The 14,949-nt window shown below is 45.4% G+C and overlaps 1 protein-coding gene across 1 annotated transcript; it reads right to left on the bottom strand.

Moving 5' to 3' along the window:
- Positions 1-10,227: 10,227 nt before the first annotated feature.
- Positions 10,228-14,697, bottom strand: LOC101762812. Its single transcript, XM_004961735.3, has 2 exons — positions 13,308-14,697; positions 10,228-10,581 (listed from the first exon to the last, which is right to left on the bottom strand). The coding sequence occupies exons 1-2, from the start codon at positions 14,612-14,614 to the stop codon at positions 10,545-10,547; spliced, it is 1,344 nt and encodes a 447-aa protein (XP_004961792.1). The 5' UTR covers positions 14,615-14,697; the 3' UTR covers positions 10,228-10,544.
- Between the last annotated feature and the right edge of the window lie 252 nt (positions 14,698-14,949).

The raw sequence follows: 14,949 nt of genomic DNA, 5'->3' as shown, positions 1-14,949 counted from the left end.
GGAGAATGCTGGTATTTAAAGACGGTTCGAGAGAAGGGGTAAAGGCGGGTTTTTTACCGCACCGTCTACACGGATTTCGGAGGAGCAGTTGTCTCAGGCGCCCAGTTTAAAAAGATTGCAATCATCAGGTAGAAGACTGCAAAAACCAAAAGGAGTTTTTGCCGCGCTTGTCTCGGAGAGAAAGTTAAAAAGAATTTCAAAGTAAAAGTTATGTTTTACTCCAAAACTAGGGGGCATGTGTTGACGCCATATTTTGACACGTGTTTTGAATCGGCATCAAGGGAGGAAAAGATTGGCCGACATAGCAGGTTAAGAGCTACAGTTGGGAATCGGCCGATTGGCACTACAGTATTTTCGGCCGATTGGCGAACAGAGTTGATGAAGGTCGGCTGATTGGAAGTTGGAGTGGCTTGGCCGGTATGGGCCTAAAGTGGGCCAGAGAAAAGATTAAGCTAGTGAAGAAGGTTGGCCCGTGGGATATGATAACCAACTCCGATACGAGTTGTGTTTGTGAATATTTATTGTTATTTTAAATTAGAGATAGATCCTAGTCGGTTAGGAAATCAGTTGTAACAGGCTATAAATAGCCACCTCCTTGAGGTTTGTAAAATATACATCAATCAATACAACAAATCTACTTATTCCTTGCACTTTACATTTAAGTCAGCGACTTCGCCAAAAACCTTTTCTTTTCACGAGTTCGTACGGGTTGGTAGGACTGCATCGACACGATCTCCGGTCGATTTGTAAGTTCCGCTTATCGAGTAATATCTAAGCTTTAACTTCGGGCGCATCGCTGTCGTTTCGTTTAGATTTATTCACCAGTTATCGATATTTACTAGAATTATAGGTTTTATCTATTGTTCTAGTTTTATCCCCAGTTATCCAGCTCGAGATTCGAACTGTCAGCTTCGTCACTGTTATTCTTGTTTATCTCCATATAGCCAATTAGATCTGTCACAAGTGTTGCATTTGTAGTGTTATTTTAGCTTACTCTAGTAATTTCTTTGCAATCGCTACGTGGATATTGGCTGTTTTATAGCCGATCCTCTCTACAGTAAATCGGTCGATTCGCTGATACACTTTTCAAGACAGATCGGAACTTTAGCCGATCGAAACCCCTAGAATTTAATATTTTTCTTTCCTTTTCAATCAACATGTCAGATTGACTGGCATGCCGCGCGAACCGCACCAGGGCAATAACCCGAACAGGAGTTAAGCAGATTCTCCCGGGTCATGTGTCCGACGCTGAGGGTCATTGGTCGATTTTCAGCACCAACAGAAGGCTACCAATCAATCAAGAGCATGTAAAAGGAAGGAAACTGCGGAGAAAATCATGGAGTCGCAGGACAGCATAGCATGGAAAAGGAAGGAGACCATGAAGAAAAATTAGGAAGGAAATTAAATTAAAGGCTCTCAAAAGGAAGGCTCTCAATAGGAAGGCTACCAATCTCTCAAGAGCATGTAAAAGGAAGGAAACTATGGAGAAAATCATGGAGTTGCGGAACGACAGAGCATGGAAAAGGAAGGAGACCTCGGTTAAAAAATCAGGAACGTGATTGGCGCGCGGGAGGGTACGAGCAGGCGGGTAAGGAGAAAAGAAAGGTGAGGAAAAACAGAGGTTTTTGGCAGAATCATTTTTTGTCATCTAGTTTTTTTATCCTCCCACCCTTCGTCACACCTTTTCGTCTCCCTCCTGACATGGCATATGGGTCCTCTGTGAGGGGTACTGGGGTGTAATTTTAGGTGTGAATTGTTTTCAATTTGCTCGTTCTTTATAGTATAGATAGGATTGTGAAAATATAGGAATAGGAATTCTGTACAATTGTAAAACGGAGGATTGGAAAACAGAGAAATACTGTAAAAGGTAGTGTTTGGATGGCTATAGGAAATTCATATGAATAGGAATCTTAGGAAGCATTTAATCCTCCATGGTATTTGTTCTAATAGCGTCACAATGCGTTATTTTCTAGTGAGAAACAATACATCATATTTAGACATAAAGAAAAAAATCAAAATTGATTTATTTATTAATTTGTTAAAGAAAAAATGGCACATACAGGTGGGTTAGCAGAGCTTTGACCTTAACCCTTTCGAAAGTCCGAACAATTTAATCCACTCGTTCTCAAGCTTCTGTTGCTCCTGTTCTATGTTCTAATCTTCATCAGTGTGGGCTCACGATGAACCGTGCCTTTGTCCTACGCAAGATCGGGAAAAAAATGTAGTTGGACTAGATGTTTCCATTCCTATGGAATTTCTCCAAAATGGGTAGCAAAGAAAAATTTCCTACACTTTTCCTGTGCGTCAATCCTATGAACCAAAGGACTCTACGGTACCCATTCCTATTGATTGCCGATTCCTGAGTTTTTCCTTTGGAAATCCTCCGTTCCAAAGGAGGCTAGCAAGTAAACATGTAGCAAAGTCGACTGTTAAGTCATTTTTCTACACACGCGAGATCAACTCGAAGCTCTGCAGTGGTGCAACCAAAATTTTATGTGGTTCTTTTGGGTCAGATAACCCGCCATTATAATTGTTTGTACGATGAAGTGTCCTCCCATAGGTACCAGACAGCCCGTGGTTCACTTTCTTACGCGAACACCAACATTTATTGTTTTCAACCTGTTAATCCCAAGGGAACAGATCCCCTGAGAAGTCACTTACAAGCGGAGCCCACCTGCTTAAATGGGGCTTCCCTCCTTGAGAAGCCTAAATAAGGAGATAGGTCAGGGAACCTCAGGCCTAGGAAGGATCAGGAAAATATCGTGCCGGCCCAATGGAACCCACAAGCGGTCCACATGGCAATAGCAGTGTAACGACCTAGATTTAAATCGGCCGAGCTTAACCTTAAGATGAGCCCTAATCTGGTTGACTCTTTCTTCTTGAGCTATATCAGCTAAAATAAGGTTTTCAACCCAACCTAGAGCCTTAGAGAGGGTTTATCTTTGGAAAGTTGAGCAGGACGCTAAGAAATTTCCTTTATGGAAGTTGGAGAACGAAGTCTCAACTACAACTTTCTTAGATAGACCGTAATCCTTTTTGTCTCCAAAAGTTCCCAAATCTACAATTTTAACCAGCCCTAACCCCAGAAACCCAGCAAACCGCAGTTTATCTCTAAGTCCCGAAACCAGTGTTCTTCTGAACTTTGGAGCTTTGGATCCCCAAATCCACTGCGTTTTTGGACTCGGTCCAATCACAAGAGTTGGACCTTGGCCTGAGTTCTACAACTTTTGTTAAGGTAGCAGAAGTGGTGCAGTTCAGTTTTCTGGAGAACAAGAGACTGGAAGATGGACCCAGAAGACAAATCCCACGGATCTCTCGGGTCAAGCGCGCCAGAGAGCGAGCGTGCGCCCTGTCTTAGAGTCTCTCCACCGTGTGGCTTAACCACCCCGACGAGCCCCGCCTCGCCAGTCGCCGGCCGCGACACGATGGATCAGCGTGCCCTCTTCCCAATTGCGCGCAGAAGCGCCCTACAGCCCTTTTCCACCTCGTCTCGTCTCACCCGCAATCTCGCCGGCTGCGCCAGGCGCCCTGTCGCCGCTGCGACCAAGGATTGGCCGCTGCCGCACCAGTCTGCCTCGCCTCCCATGCACATCTCCTCACCAGGATCCCCGATCGCGCGCCTTAACGCCTTCCGGCTTTTCCGTCGCACCTCAGTCGCGCTGCCCACGCGCGCGCCCCGCGACGATACTGCCTCCGCCAACCACTGCACTGGCAGTGACAACTCCTTTCCTGTGCCTCGCCAGTAGCGTGCCACGGCAAAGCCGCTGGTTCTGCGCTTGCTAGCGTCGCCGCTCGCCCTGTCACCTCGCCTGCAGTGCCCTTCCTTCCTTCCTGCCGCACGCTAGCCGAGCCACCGCACCCAATCCGTCGCTTGACGTGACCAGACTCGCGCCCGCCCTCACCAATCCTTCCTTTCGGCAAACCTGCGCCTGCATAGCGCTGTCTCCAATGCCCAATGATCGAAGACCCTGTCCCCGAAGCTTCGCTTCGCTGGCATGGCATCGCCCAATCGCCACCACGGCAGAGCACTCCATCCTCTTCGATCTTATCCTCGCGCTGCTCGAACTCTTCCTTGTCCGTGCAGCTATAAAAAAGGTACCAGAGCCTCTACCGAAGTTCCCTTCACCATCATTTCCTTGACGCACTTTCCTCTGTTTCATGCTCAAGCGCTATCGCATAAGCTCTTTGAGGAACTCCCCTCTCCGCGCAACACCCGCCTTTCCAAACCCACCAGCCGCTGGCTTCCTACGTGCTAAGCTAGCGCCCGCTTGTTTCCACAAGAAGCACCGCCACCGCCGGAGCACCGCCGGACCTCACCACCACCCCAGCCTAAGCGCCTTAGTCTTTCCGCCAGAGCTTGTTCCTTCCCGACCCCAAGACTTCGTCAGTAGGCCCAAAGGTAAGCTGCGACCCCTTTTTCCGTCTCGCCCGACCCTGTCTGTCTCGCCGACCCTTGTCCGCCTCACCCAAGGGCTCGGTTATATCCTTTTCCTTTGACCAAAGGTATCTGTGTAAAATTTTAGGGACTTCTCTGTGTTAAGTCTGAGGACCCCGGTGCAGTTAATCCTTAGGTCTGAGGGTCAGATCACAAGTTTTTCCAGATCTGACTCCTTATCAGGTTCTCTATCAACAAAGGCATGGGATTTCACACCTTTCCTATAGTTTGGCTACAAGTTTCTGAGCTAAATCTTGCAAGTGTTGTTGAAATAACCGTCTAAGTGTTTAACCCCTGCATTTGCATTTCCGTGTACAACTAAATCTCGCCAACGGCACATACGAGCTACACCCGGTGATTGAAGATGGAGCTGTAGCTGAGCTACCGACCGCAGGAGCTGAAGCAGAGCACCCAGAAGACCAGTTTGCCTCCGCCCCAATCGAAGGCAAGCCCCAGAGCATAACCCAACTTTTCTAAACTTGCGCATGCCTTCTGTTGTATGTATGTGCATTTACGTTATAGGAGTTGTTTGAAGCCTTAGATGCATGACTTAGTTCCCTTAATCTGAACACTAGCATTATAAGTCCGAGTAGTGGTAGTGCTTAACAGGACTCGGTAAAAGTCGAGTGATTCCCTGTCACTCGCGAGTTATAGGAGTTGCTTGTTTTCCTTCTGGTTACAACTATAAGGACGGTGGACAGGGTCGGGGCTTGTGAACTCTTTTGGTGGTCGGTGGATTGCCCCGTCTGTCTACTTGAAACTGGACTAAGGTCGAGATGTGATAGTGTTCGTGATCAAGTGTTTGAAAGTACTAATCTCATACCTAGTATGGGATGGAGAAGCCTAGTACCTGATTGAACCTGGACGTGAGCAGTTCGATTCACTGTCTTTGGAACGGAGTTTTCCCTTGCGGCCGCATGTGGTGGCAAGTGTGGTCACAGAACGGCAGAGGTCGGGTCTGTGGAACATTGCACCAAGAGAAGTGGGCCCAACACAGGTCAGGGGATTGATGGGGATGGCCAACACAGGAAGCGACCCTCTGTGGTGCACGGATGTCGTGAGATTAGGTTCACCATGCATGGTTAAGAAATTCGAATCGATTCGTCTGCCTCTCACAGTTTGAGACTTCTTGATCGCTATGCTACACTGAGTAAAGATGGAACATGATGATGATATGAACCTTGATGCTTGTTCTATACATATTGTTTGGAAACTATGTTTGTTTAGCATAAGTTGCAGATATAGACTGGTTAATGAACTTAGAATCGGAGCTAAAATATTGAATGTAAGGACCTAACGTAGTCGCTTTTGGCAAAACAAACCCCTCAGCCAAAGAGCCTTGCATGTCTAGAAGTTGATGGAGTAGTTTTCCCACCAGTCGGTTAAGTCTTGTTGAGCTTAGCAGCTCAGCCTTGCTTATGGCATCTCTTTCAGGTGATGTTGAAGCTTCTGAGTGTGTTGCTGTTGGCACTTGGCCTCCCCAGCTTCCTCCTGGGTGGACGGTCAAGTGGGATCCCTCCTCGGATGGCGAGGAGAGGGACCATTGATGTCCTAATCGACCTCATCAGGGACATCCGACCCCGGCGCTAGCTTCCGCTGTTCTATTTTATCTTTTTCCGCTGCTCAATAACTTTGTAAAACTCTGATTTTCGAACTAGTGTTGTAATAAATTGTTGAACTGGTTTAACTTTGGATGACATGTTGTATTCTCTGGAACCACTCACCTTCGTGTGAGCTATGCTAACTCGGTCCTGTATAGTGGTTTACCAGATGAAATCCGACGAATTTCTGAGTTAACTTGATTAAAGCATATCATCACGTGTTAGGCAACTTAAGTGTGCTTTAACCAAGTTAATCCGAGCGGTTCCGCCACAAGCAGGACGCACTCGGGGAGGCCCAGGAGGCCCCCGATGAGGCTCCCTTCGAGGTGAAGCAAGCGGTGGCGTATCCTGACATGGGAAAGGTGTGGCAGCCAAGGCAGACCCTCAGCAGGTGCCTCGTCCCCGTAAAAACATCATCATCATGGTTGATGGGACGCATTTGAGATTCTCGGGGACCGAAGGCATCACATGTCCCGTCCCACAGGTGGCTGGCACCACCCTCGTGTCAAGAGCGCCCTGCCACGCTCTCGGCCACCCTCTACCAAGGAGGCAGGCCCACATCGAGGACTCAAGAGGTTGCAAAAGGCCTCCCGAGGACTCTGTCAGAAGGGTGGACCCTGCACTAGAGACCCGGTAAACGGCAAAGGGCTCCCGGGAAGGTCCTTGGAAGTCAGGTTCAGTGCTCCCCGTCCCAGGACGGCGGGCTCGGGATGACAAAATAAAGGATTACCAAAGTAAGATGGTAAAATGTGAGATTGACATACAAAGGACTTAGGCGGGGTGCTCCGGCACCGTGTGTACCAAGGTAAGGAAGCGTCAGGGCAAGTGGATGACATGTCAGAGGAACTGTAGCAAGGAGGGCAGCCATTGGGCCGCTGCGTTCACACACTCAGTGTAAAGGGATGGATTAGGGTCCAAGGCTCGCCCCTATCAGTCTCCCATGGATCTCGCCTATAAAAGGCCGGCTCTTGTACACAACATATAGGACGTAAGGTGTTACTCTTCCGAGCTACCTGAACCTGTCTGTCAGATTTAGTATCCCAATAGTCCACCAAGGGATTACCCACGTGATAGATTTGTAGTTAGGGAGGATTGCAAGATCAATAACTTGAAGGTAATCATGAAAACACAAAGGTTTAGACAGGTTTGAGCCTCCGGAGAGTAATACCCTACATCATGTGTTTTGCTATTTTGTATTGCTTTGTGCGGGTGCGAAAAATAGATCGGATGCCCATGGGAGGCTCCCTTAGCCGCCTTTATATAGGTTGACGACCTAGGGTTACAAATCGGTTTGAATCTTTTCTAGTCGGCTGTTACATGGAAAGTAACCCGAGTCGGATTACAACAAGTATCCCACAATATCCAGGCTGATTTGAATCGCACGGCCTCCTTGACTTGCGCTCCAAGTATCTTCACGTCCTTGGCCTAAACGTTCTGGTCGGGCGGACCCACTTGTTAGTGCCGACCAGTTTCCTGGTCGGTGGGGACCCATAGGGTACCCATGAGGGATATGGGTACCCTATGCGTCCCCACCGACTAGGATACTGGCTAGCCCTGGCAAGTGGGCCCATCAGACTAGGGCGTGCGGGCTGAGGATATGAAGTTACTTGGAGTACATGACAAGGCAACTAGATAGCCCAAATCTACCCGGACATTGAGGGACGCGTTTTGTAGTCCGACTCAGATTGTTTTCCATGCAATATCGAGTAGATTAGATTCAAACCGACTTGTAATTCTTGGTCATCAGCCTATATAAGGCGACCAAGGGCACCCCATAGGGACAACTCATCTCGTATGAAGCAATACAATCCACACATATAGGACGTAGGGTATTACTCTCCAGAGGCCTGAACCTGTCAAAAACCCTCGTGTCCCCTGTCTGTTCTCGTGATCACCTTCGAGTTCTTGGTTTCACAATCACCCTCACCTACAAATCAACCACTTAGGTAACGCCCTGATGGACTACTGGGCTTAGAAATCTGACAGTTGGTGCACCAGGTAGGGGTGGTTGCGATATCCGTTCGGTGACCTCGATAGCATTCTCTCCCGGCGTCGTTTTCCTTGAGAGCATGAAGGACTTCCTCGCCAACCCAGTCCAGATTCAATTTGGGACCATGCGGGCGGATTTCGATCCAACCGCTTCTTCTGTCGACTCGGCGTCTCCCGCCGACTCGGCGTCCGCAACCAGCTCGGCTTCCATCAGATCCGTTCTGACAGAACAAATTCTTCACCCAAGGATCGTCATGCCGCTTGCCTAGCAAGTCGGTGAACTTTCTCTTTCCGAGAAGGATCCAGATCTACTCGTTAGCACCCGCCCACCCATGCCCTCCGACCTAATCGCGGGGCTAGATCGATCAGCAGCACTATTGCCGAGTGCATAGAGTTATCTGAGGTGGCGCTACACTCAACAAGGTCGGCGGTAGGGTCCGTCCCGCGTCCCTTTTGGTCGACGAAACTCGGTCGCCGAGTATTCTGCTAAGATTGACCAAGTCTTCCAGATCCAATCTAGAAACCCACCCGAACCTGCCCAGTTTCTGAACTGTGGTGAATTCCAGGTGCCTCGCATCGTCCTATCGCGAAATCCGTATGGAAGTGACGATGAGAGCAACTCCTCCACGCCAGATCGCGAAGCTTACATGCTCTCCGCTGATGAGCCACCCCGTGATGGCGAAACAAAATCTCAAGATGAAGGTCGTAACGCTAGGAGTTGGGATCGCGCAGCTCGGCGCCAACAGGAGCAAGCCAATGCTCACCAGCAAACTGTTGCTAACGCAGATGCAACGGGTGACCAGCGCCAACAGCCGCACAATGACTATGACGATGCCGACCAAGGTGGTGCTCGGTACAGTGGCAGGCGCCCCGTACATGCCCGCAACCTATTAGCCGACCTCGAGCAGGCCGACCACAACGTCTTCACCACACCTCAGGCCATTCTGGGTGTTGTCATTGCTGACCTAGAAAATCTCCCAGAATCCGACCAAATTCGAAGGATCCCGGCTCGACTTCAGGTCACCAACGCCTAGATCGAGACTCAGATCAATCGACAAGCCCACTCTCGATCCGCAACCTCTAGGCATTCTCAGAGCTGATCCAGGCATAGCAAATCCGACCATCGACGAGGTGACCGCGCGGGAGGTCGGCTGGAGCCAATTTGTGAAGAAGTGGTGGACCAGAATGCCAACCCACCAGCCCACCCACCAGTCAACAACAACGTCAACCCTCCTACCAACGACAACGCCAACAACGCCGTCACCACAACAACAATGACAATCGCCGTCGCTGCGCGAGAGGCGATGATGGCGATCGTGGCTGACTAGAACAGCAACATGATCTTCGTGAAGAGCTGCGCGACCTTCGCCAGCAGTGTGACATCCGTCCCAATCTCAACAACTGCCACTATGAGAGGACCGTCGTTATCGACTGTGACTACAACGCTCCTGGACTCAACCACAACATTGAACGCGAGGACCGTCGTCATCAGGCAGATGAGATGCATCGCTGCGCCGACTATGACTACATGTACTGTGGCCTCGAAGACAAAATTTATATACTATTTCTCCATCAAATTCTTAAGTTTTTGATCCCATACAAAGTTACTACCGGCTCATCTAGAAGGTAGGGATCACGTGTCAATCGGTCCACCAGCGTGGCAAAATCACCTAACAGGGTCATTTCAATAATTTCCCAAATTTTAGAAATTACCAAATATCCAATTTTATAATTGAGATACGCCAACCTTCGATATGTTGGACGTTAGGTAGACTCTCTTTTTCTTTAACACGATGATGTAGTATGATGTGCTATAATAAGTGTTTCCTCTGTTTGCAACACCGACGTAATTATATTCTATCCATTTCAAAATTCAATTTTTTAGTTTTGTTAAGTCAACTTCCTCTGATTTTGACTAAGTTTGTAAAGAGAATATACCAACATATACAGCATTAAATCAATTAAATCGATCATAATATGTATATTGATAATGTATTAATTTGGTATTATAGGTGTTAATATATTTTACATAAATTATATTTAAGTTAGAAAAAATAGCTTAAGATAAAATTAAAATATTTTATTTTTCAAGCGGAGAGTATTGATTATTATGATCAGCGCTGTGATTTCTACTTTCCAAAAATAATCATGTTTTTGTTTTCTCCGTGTATATTAGGTTTCTCGACATTTTTCAGCACCATCTATTACTACCGTCTATAATTTATATATAGATAAGTGCTAAAGTGCATGATACACAACATAAGTAGGTACGGCAAATGTCGTGCCTCGTATACACAGAGGCAACACAAATATGCCAGCAGAAACATCCTTTCGAGTTTCGACTATAAAAACATCAGTACAAACGTCTAAACCAGATGGTAAGATTGACGGTCTTGAGCTAAACTTTAAGTCACTCGGACAGATGGCAACCCACAAAAGCAAGCAAGTGGATCAACTGACAGTATAAGAAAGTGAACCGCTGCCGTTTGATATCAGACGCAGTGCTAGCAGACAGCCCATCAACAGCCAATTACTTCCTGGCTCTCTTTCTTCTTCCTACACAAATAAGAAAGTATTTGGAGTGAGCTTCGTTGAAAATATCTGAAGTGAACTAATAATGACCAGGAGCAATTAACCTTATTGCAAGTATCAGTAAAGAATAAGCAGGACGGATCTTAACCTAACACAAAAATAAAGGTCTGTTCTGCATTTCAACATACGTGTGGGAACAAAAAAACTGAGCATCAAGAACAACAGATCAAATTAAACTCAGAGGGAAGAACAAATCTGCTTGTAAGGGGATATCCTCAGAAATGCTTTCCAGACAGATGCGGTTAACGCCAGTGTTAACTGTATCTAGGTGGTGGGCAAGCAGAGGCTGTCCACCCAGCACCTTCTGTCCTGGCCTTTCGAAACTTTACGGTAAAAACACACAAACATGTAAGTACGCTCTCTTAAGAAAACCATTTAACCCTAATCAATAACATATAATTTAGAACGAAAGATCCAAACAACCTAGAAGAGGCATAATACTAAATATCCATTCACCAGTGTGTTGTTTTTCTTTTTAAAAAAAACATGTTTCTATCTTTGGTTGCATCAGATAGCTGAGTGAAAAAAATTGATGTTGGAACAACAAAATCTGACAAGAATTTCAAAAAGCTTTAACTAATTCAATTGCACACCACTGCAATTGCAACTGCAAAGGGCCCTAACTACTTCAAAAGGGGGACCTTTTCAAGCTACTAGAACTGAACCAAATTGTTACTCCTTACCTGAGATGGAGAAAACAGTACATTCCATGTTCAGCTGTAGCACATTATTATGTAATATACACGAAAGTTTGGAATTTTCTAGAAAAGTTGTGTGTTTTATTAAGAAACGTAAAACTGCACATGTCAAAAGAGAGTAGAGTAACACAAATATGACATCCTAAACTCTACTTATCATGTACCGGAATGCAATATATTTTGCAATTTTTTCCTAGAACATTTTAATAAAGGAAAACGTGATGACAAAAAGCAAAATACATGGTAGACCTTGTAAGGCCAAAACATTTCTGCAACAACTGATTTCTCCCTAATAACAGCAACTGATTTCTACTCCTATCAATTTGAAGATATATTTGTTTCAGAAGTGACATTAACAACATGTGACATTTTGATCTCATAGTAACATAGTGACGACGCATCATTGTGAAATAATTTATTTGCCAGGGAGCGCCACACATATAGAATGGACAAACTTCGTACTTCAATTCAGTCTTGTCCTCATGGTCTTTAACTCCTAGCAATGATCCAATCATTTAGGCAAACATCATACACGTTTGAGGATTTGAACATCAGAGGGGCATCAAAATATGAAATAACTGAATCAGAAATTCAACATGGCAGGACAGATCTTATATTCAACCCTAATGATCAAGAACGATAATGAAGATGGTGTGATCATAATTTAAACTTCATGCCCTTTAAGTATGTTTTTGGGTAAAATTCAGGCCAGCCAAATCAATAGAACTTAGCACAATTCACGGTAAACTTATTTCAATAAGTCTTCAATAAAGCTACTCGATCAGATTAATTAGAATATGGACATAGATATGGAACTTCTAAATTTAGTTCGATGACCAATATAAAAGTAATCTATAAAAAAATGTATCTGCTAAATATGTTCTTTACAAAGTCAATTTACAATAGATCCATGTCTTCTCTAGCATAATTTAAATAATATACTAACTAGATTGATAACATTGTATAGAATGTGGAAGATACATTTTGCATTTCCCCAACTTAATGTAAAACTGGAACATGAGTTTATTGATAAAAGCATATATGGAGGCTTTTGGGAGACTGTTGTAGCAGGAGTAATAAGGATTTTACCATACAAAATATTTATATAATTCATGACACAGCAAGAAACTTAAGTTAACAAATACAAAAAGAAGCATCATAAATAACAGTGGAGTAATAGCTCCTACATGCATATTCTTTTAACGTGACTGCTAAGAACCGTCCAGAAAACAGGTTTAGAAAATAGATGGACACAGGAATGTGTTAAAACCAAAGAACAACACCTGAACAGACAAACAAAAAAACACTCAATGGCTGAACAACAATCAGCACAGTAGTTGTTTCAGAGAGTGGGAGTAAACTAAATGGATGGACTGAAAGGGAAAAGGAAGAGGTGAATAGATGAAACATTGCAGACCTGCATGGATAGGGAAGATGGCTCTAGGAAATTTTGAGATTTAGTTCAATTTTGTACTGAACCTACGGATTTGGATCCCAACCTCCGTATATAAACAGGCCGCGAAAGTGCATTAGCATTGTTACTTTGTTGTACTTCAAAATGGATAATCCTATTTATTTCATCATGATTCATTACCTTATCCAAGAACTAGAGAAGTAGATAAACATATCAACAAGGGTACACAGAACACGAATTATATGCATGTAAAAAGAATGGAAAACATAACAAATACTCCCTCCATTCCAAATTATAAGTAATTCCAAGAATCTTGGAGAGTCAAAGTATCTCAAGTTTGACCAAAATTATAGAGAAAATTATAAAGATTTATGACATCAAATAGGTATACTATGAAAATATAATTGATGAAGAATCTAATGATACTTAGTTGACATCATAAATGTTATTATATTATCATATAAATTCAGTCAAACTTGAGATACTTTGACTCTCCAAGATTCTTGGAATGACTTATAATTTGGGATGGAGGGAGTAACTACTTAATGAGAATGTGCAAACAGGAAGCACAAACTTACATTGGAGCAGCCTTTTGCAAGTGCTTGGAGAATTCACTAGGAAAGAAAGGCACATTTAAGAAGATATTGTAAGAGGCCATCACGGGATCCTCTTCAGGGATGGCTTTGATATCTTTATATGACAACACCTTCTTGTTAACCATGTCCAGGGTAACCACGCAAGTCTTTGCACCAGCATCAAGAGTTTTCCTCTCCCTCAACACGAAGTAGATGATGTTGGGGTTGTCCACACTCATCAGTGGGAACAGCGGCGCAATGCGTGGAAGCTGATCATCGTAACCTTCCATCTCCCAGAGCTCATGCGACTCTATCTTGAGATCCTCCTGCCACCTCATTTCATCATAGTCATGCACCAATGTCGAGATAACAATGGTGAAACTAGAACCAGCAGATACCATTGGGAAACTGTCATCATGGACAACATTGATGAACTTCATTGTTTCATCCTTGGTGATGCACACAGCCCGGAATACCTGTGGCAATACGCTGCGGAAGGGAACAGGGTAGCCAGGCAAAACATAACCCACAGGCAACGCGAGGTACTGAAGCTCAGGGTTATCATTGTTCACATCGCAAAAGATCACACCCCTGTAGTAGTCCACCCAGCACAGGTACCTGGCGTAAGGAACAACCTTGTGAGCTTCCCACCAACCATGAATGTCACGAAATGTAGGCTTGCCATCACGGACGCTCGTGTTCTTAACCTCCCACTCGCCAGCAGCGCCTGCCCCATCCGAGCGGAGCCTGAATAGCTCACCTTCCAGAGGTGCATCTACATCGTCTTCAAGCTTGGAAAGATTAAGACGGAGCTCAGCCACCACGAATTCTTCTGAATCGCCAGTGAGCAAGAGGCCAATACCTCTATAGTTTGCCATACGATACCGTAGCCTTCTCCTCCAGGATCCCTCCTCTGCTGCTGCAATCTCCTTTACTGTCGAGTAGTAGCGCGGGACCAGTGAGAGCTTGGGGCCAGAGGTGTAGGCCCAGTAGATGAAGTAGTCAATCGCCTTGCCCGTCAGCCCCTCAAAGTCGACCTTCAGTCGGAAGAGGACGGCCTTGCCGTGGGCCGCCACCACAGTGTCCAAGCAGGACAGCTCGTGCCCCTCCTTGAGGTGCACGCATAGACGGGATGTACCCGGCAGCGCACTAAGAATGAAGGAGACGCGAACCAGTTCGCTATTGCTAGCGCATACTTCTGCAGATGTCACCGCGTTGTTGCGAAAGGAGTCGAGGTCCTTGGGGAAGATTTGATGATCCAGAACCACCCAGTCAGGGATGGAAAAGAGACGATTCGATTGGACTTCCATGGGGCTGCGGGCTTCAATGGGGCTCTGCTGACAGCTCTGAATAGCAGTGGCGGAGCACACTGTAAATCACAGAAATAAGAGTACAAACATTAATAAATTATGTTTAAATATTAAGATGGTACCTCCTATAAAAAGGTAGCAAAGTCATAATATAATTCATTAATTCAACACAAACCAGGATCCAAGAGCTAAACGAACCAAACCTTTTCGATTTGAAAAACAAATCAGTTAATTCATATTTTCCTGTTGCTAAAATAAATCATCACATGACAAAAAGGTGAAGGAGAAAGGCGTGCCCGCCATGATGCGCAGCTTCGACATGTAAATAAATCAAG

This window comes from Setaria italica, chromosome III (assembly GCF_000263155.2).
Source record: "Setaria italica strain Yugu1 chromosome III, Setaria_italica_v2.0, whole genome shotgun sequence".
NCBI classification, from domain to species: Eukaryota; Viridiplantae; Streptophyta; class Magnoliopsida; order Poales; family Poaceae; genus Setaria; species Setaria italica.
This window is presented reverse-complemented; position numbering and strand designations above follow the sequence as displayed.

What these genes read in the sequence shown, in the direction of transcription:
- LOC101762812 (XM_004961735.3), bottom strand. Translation starts at nt 14,614, where the DNA reads ATGGAAGTCCAATCGAATCGTCTCTTTTCCATCCCTGACTGGGTGGTT. An exon ending in TTGCAAAAGGCTGCTCCAAT is followed by an intron (nt 10,582 to 13,307) that starts GTAAGTTTGTGC and finishes TTATTTGTGTAG; the next exon opens with GAAGAAGAAAGAGAGCCAGG.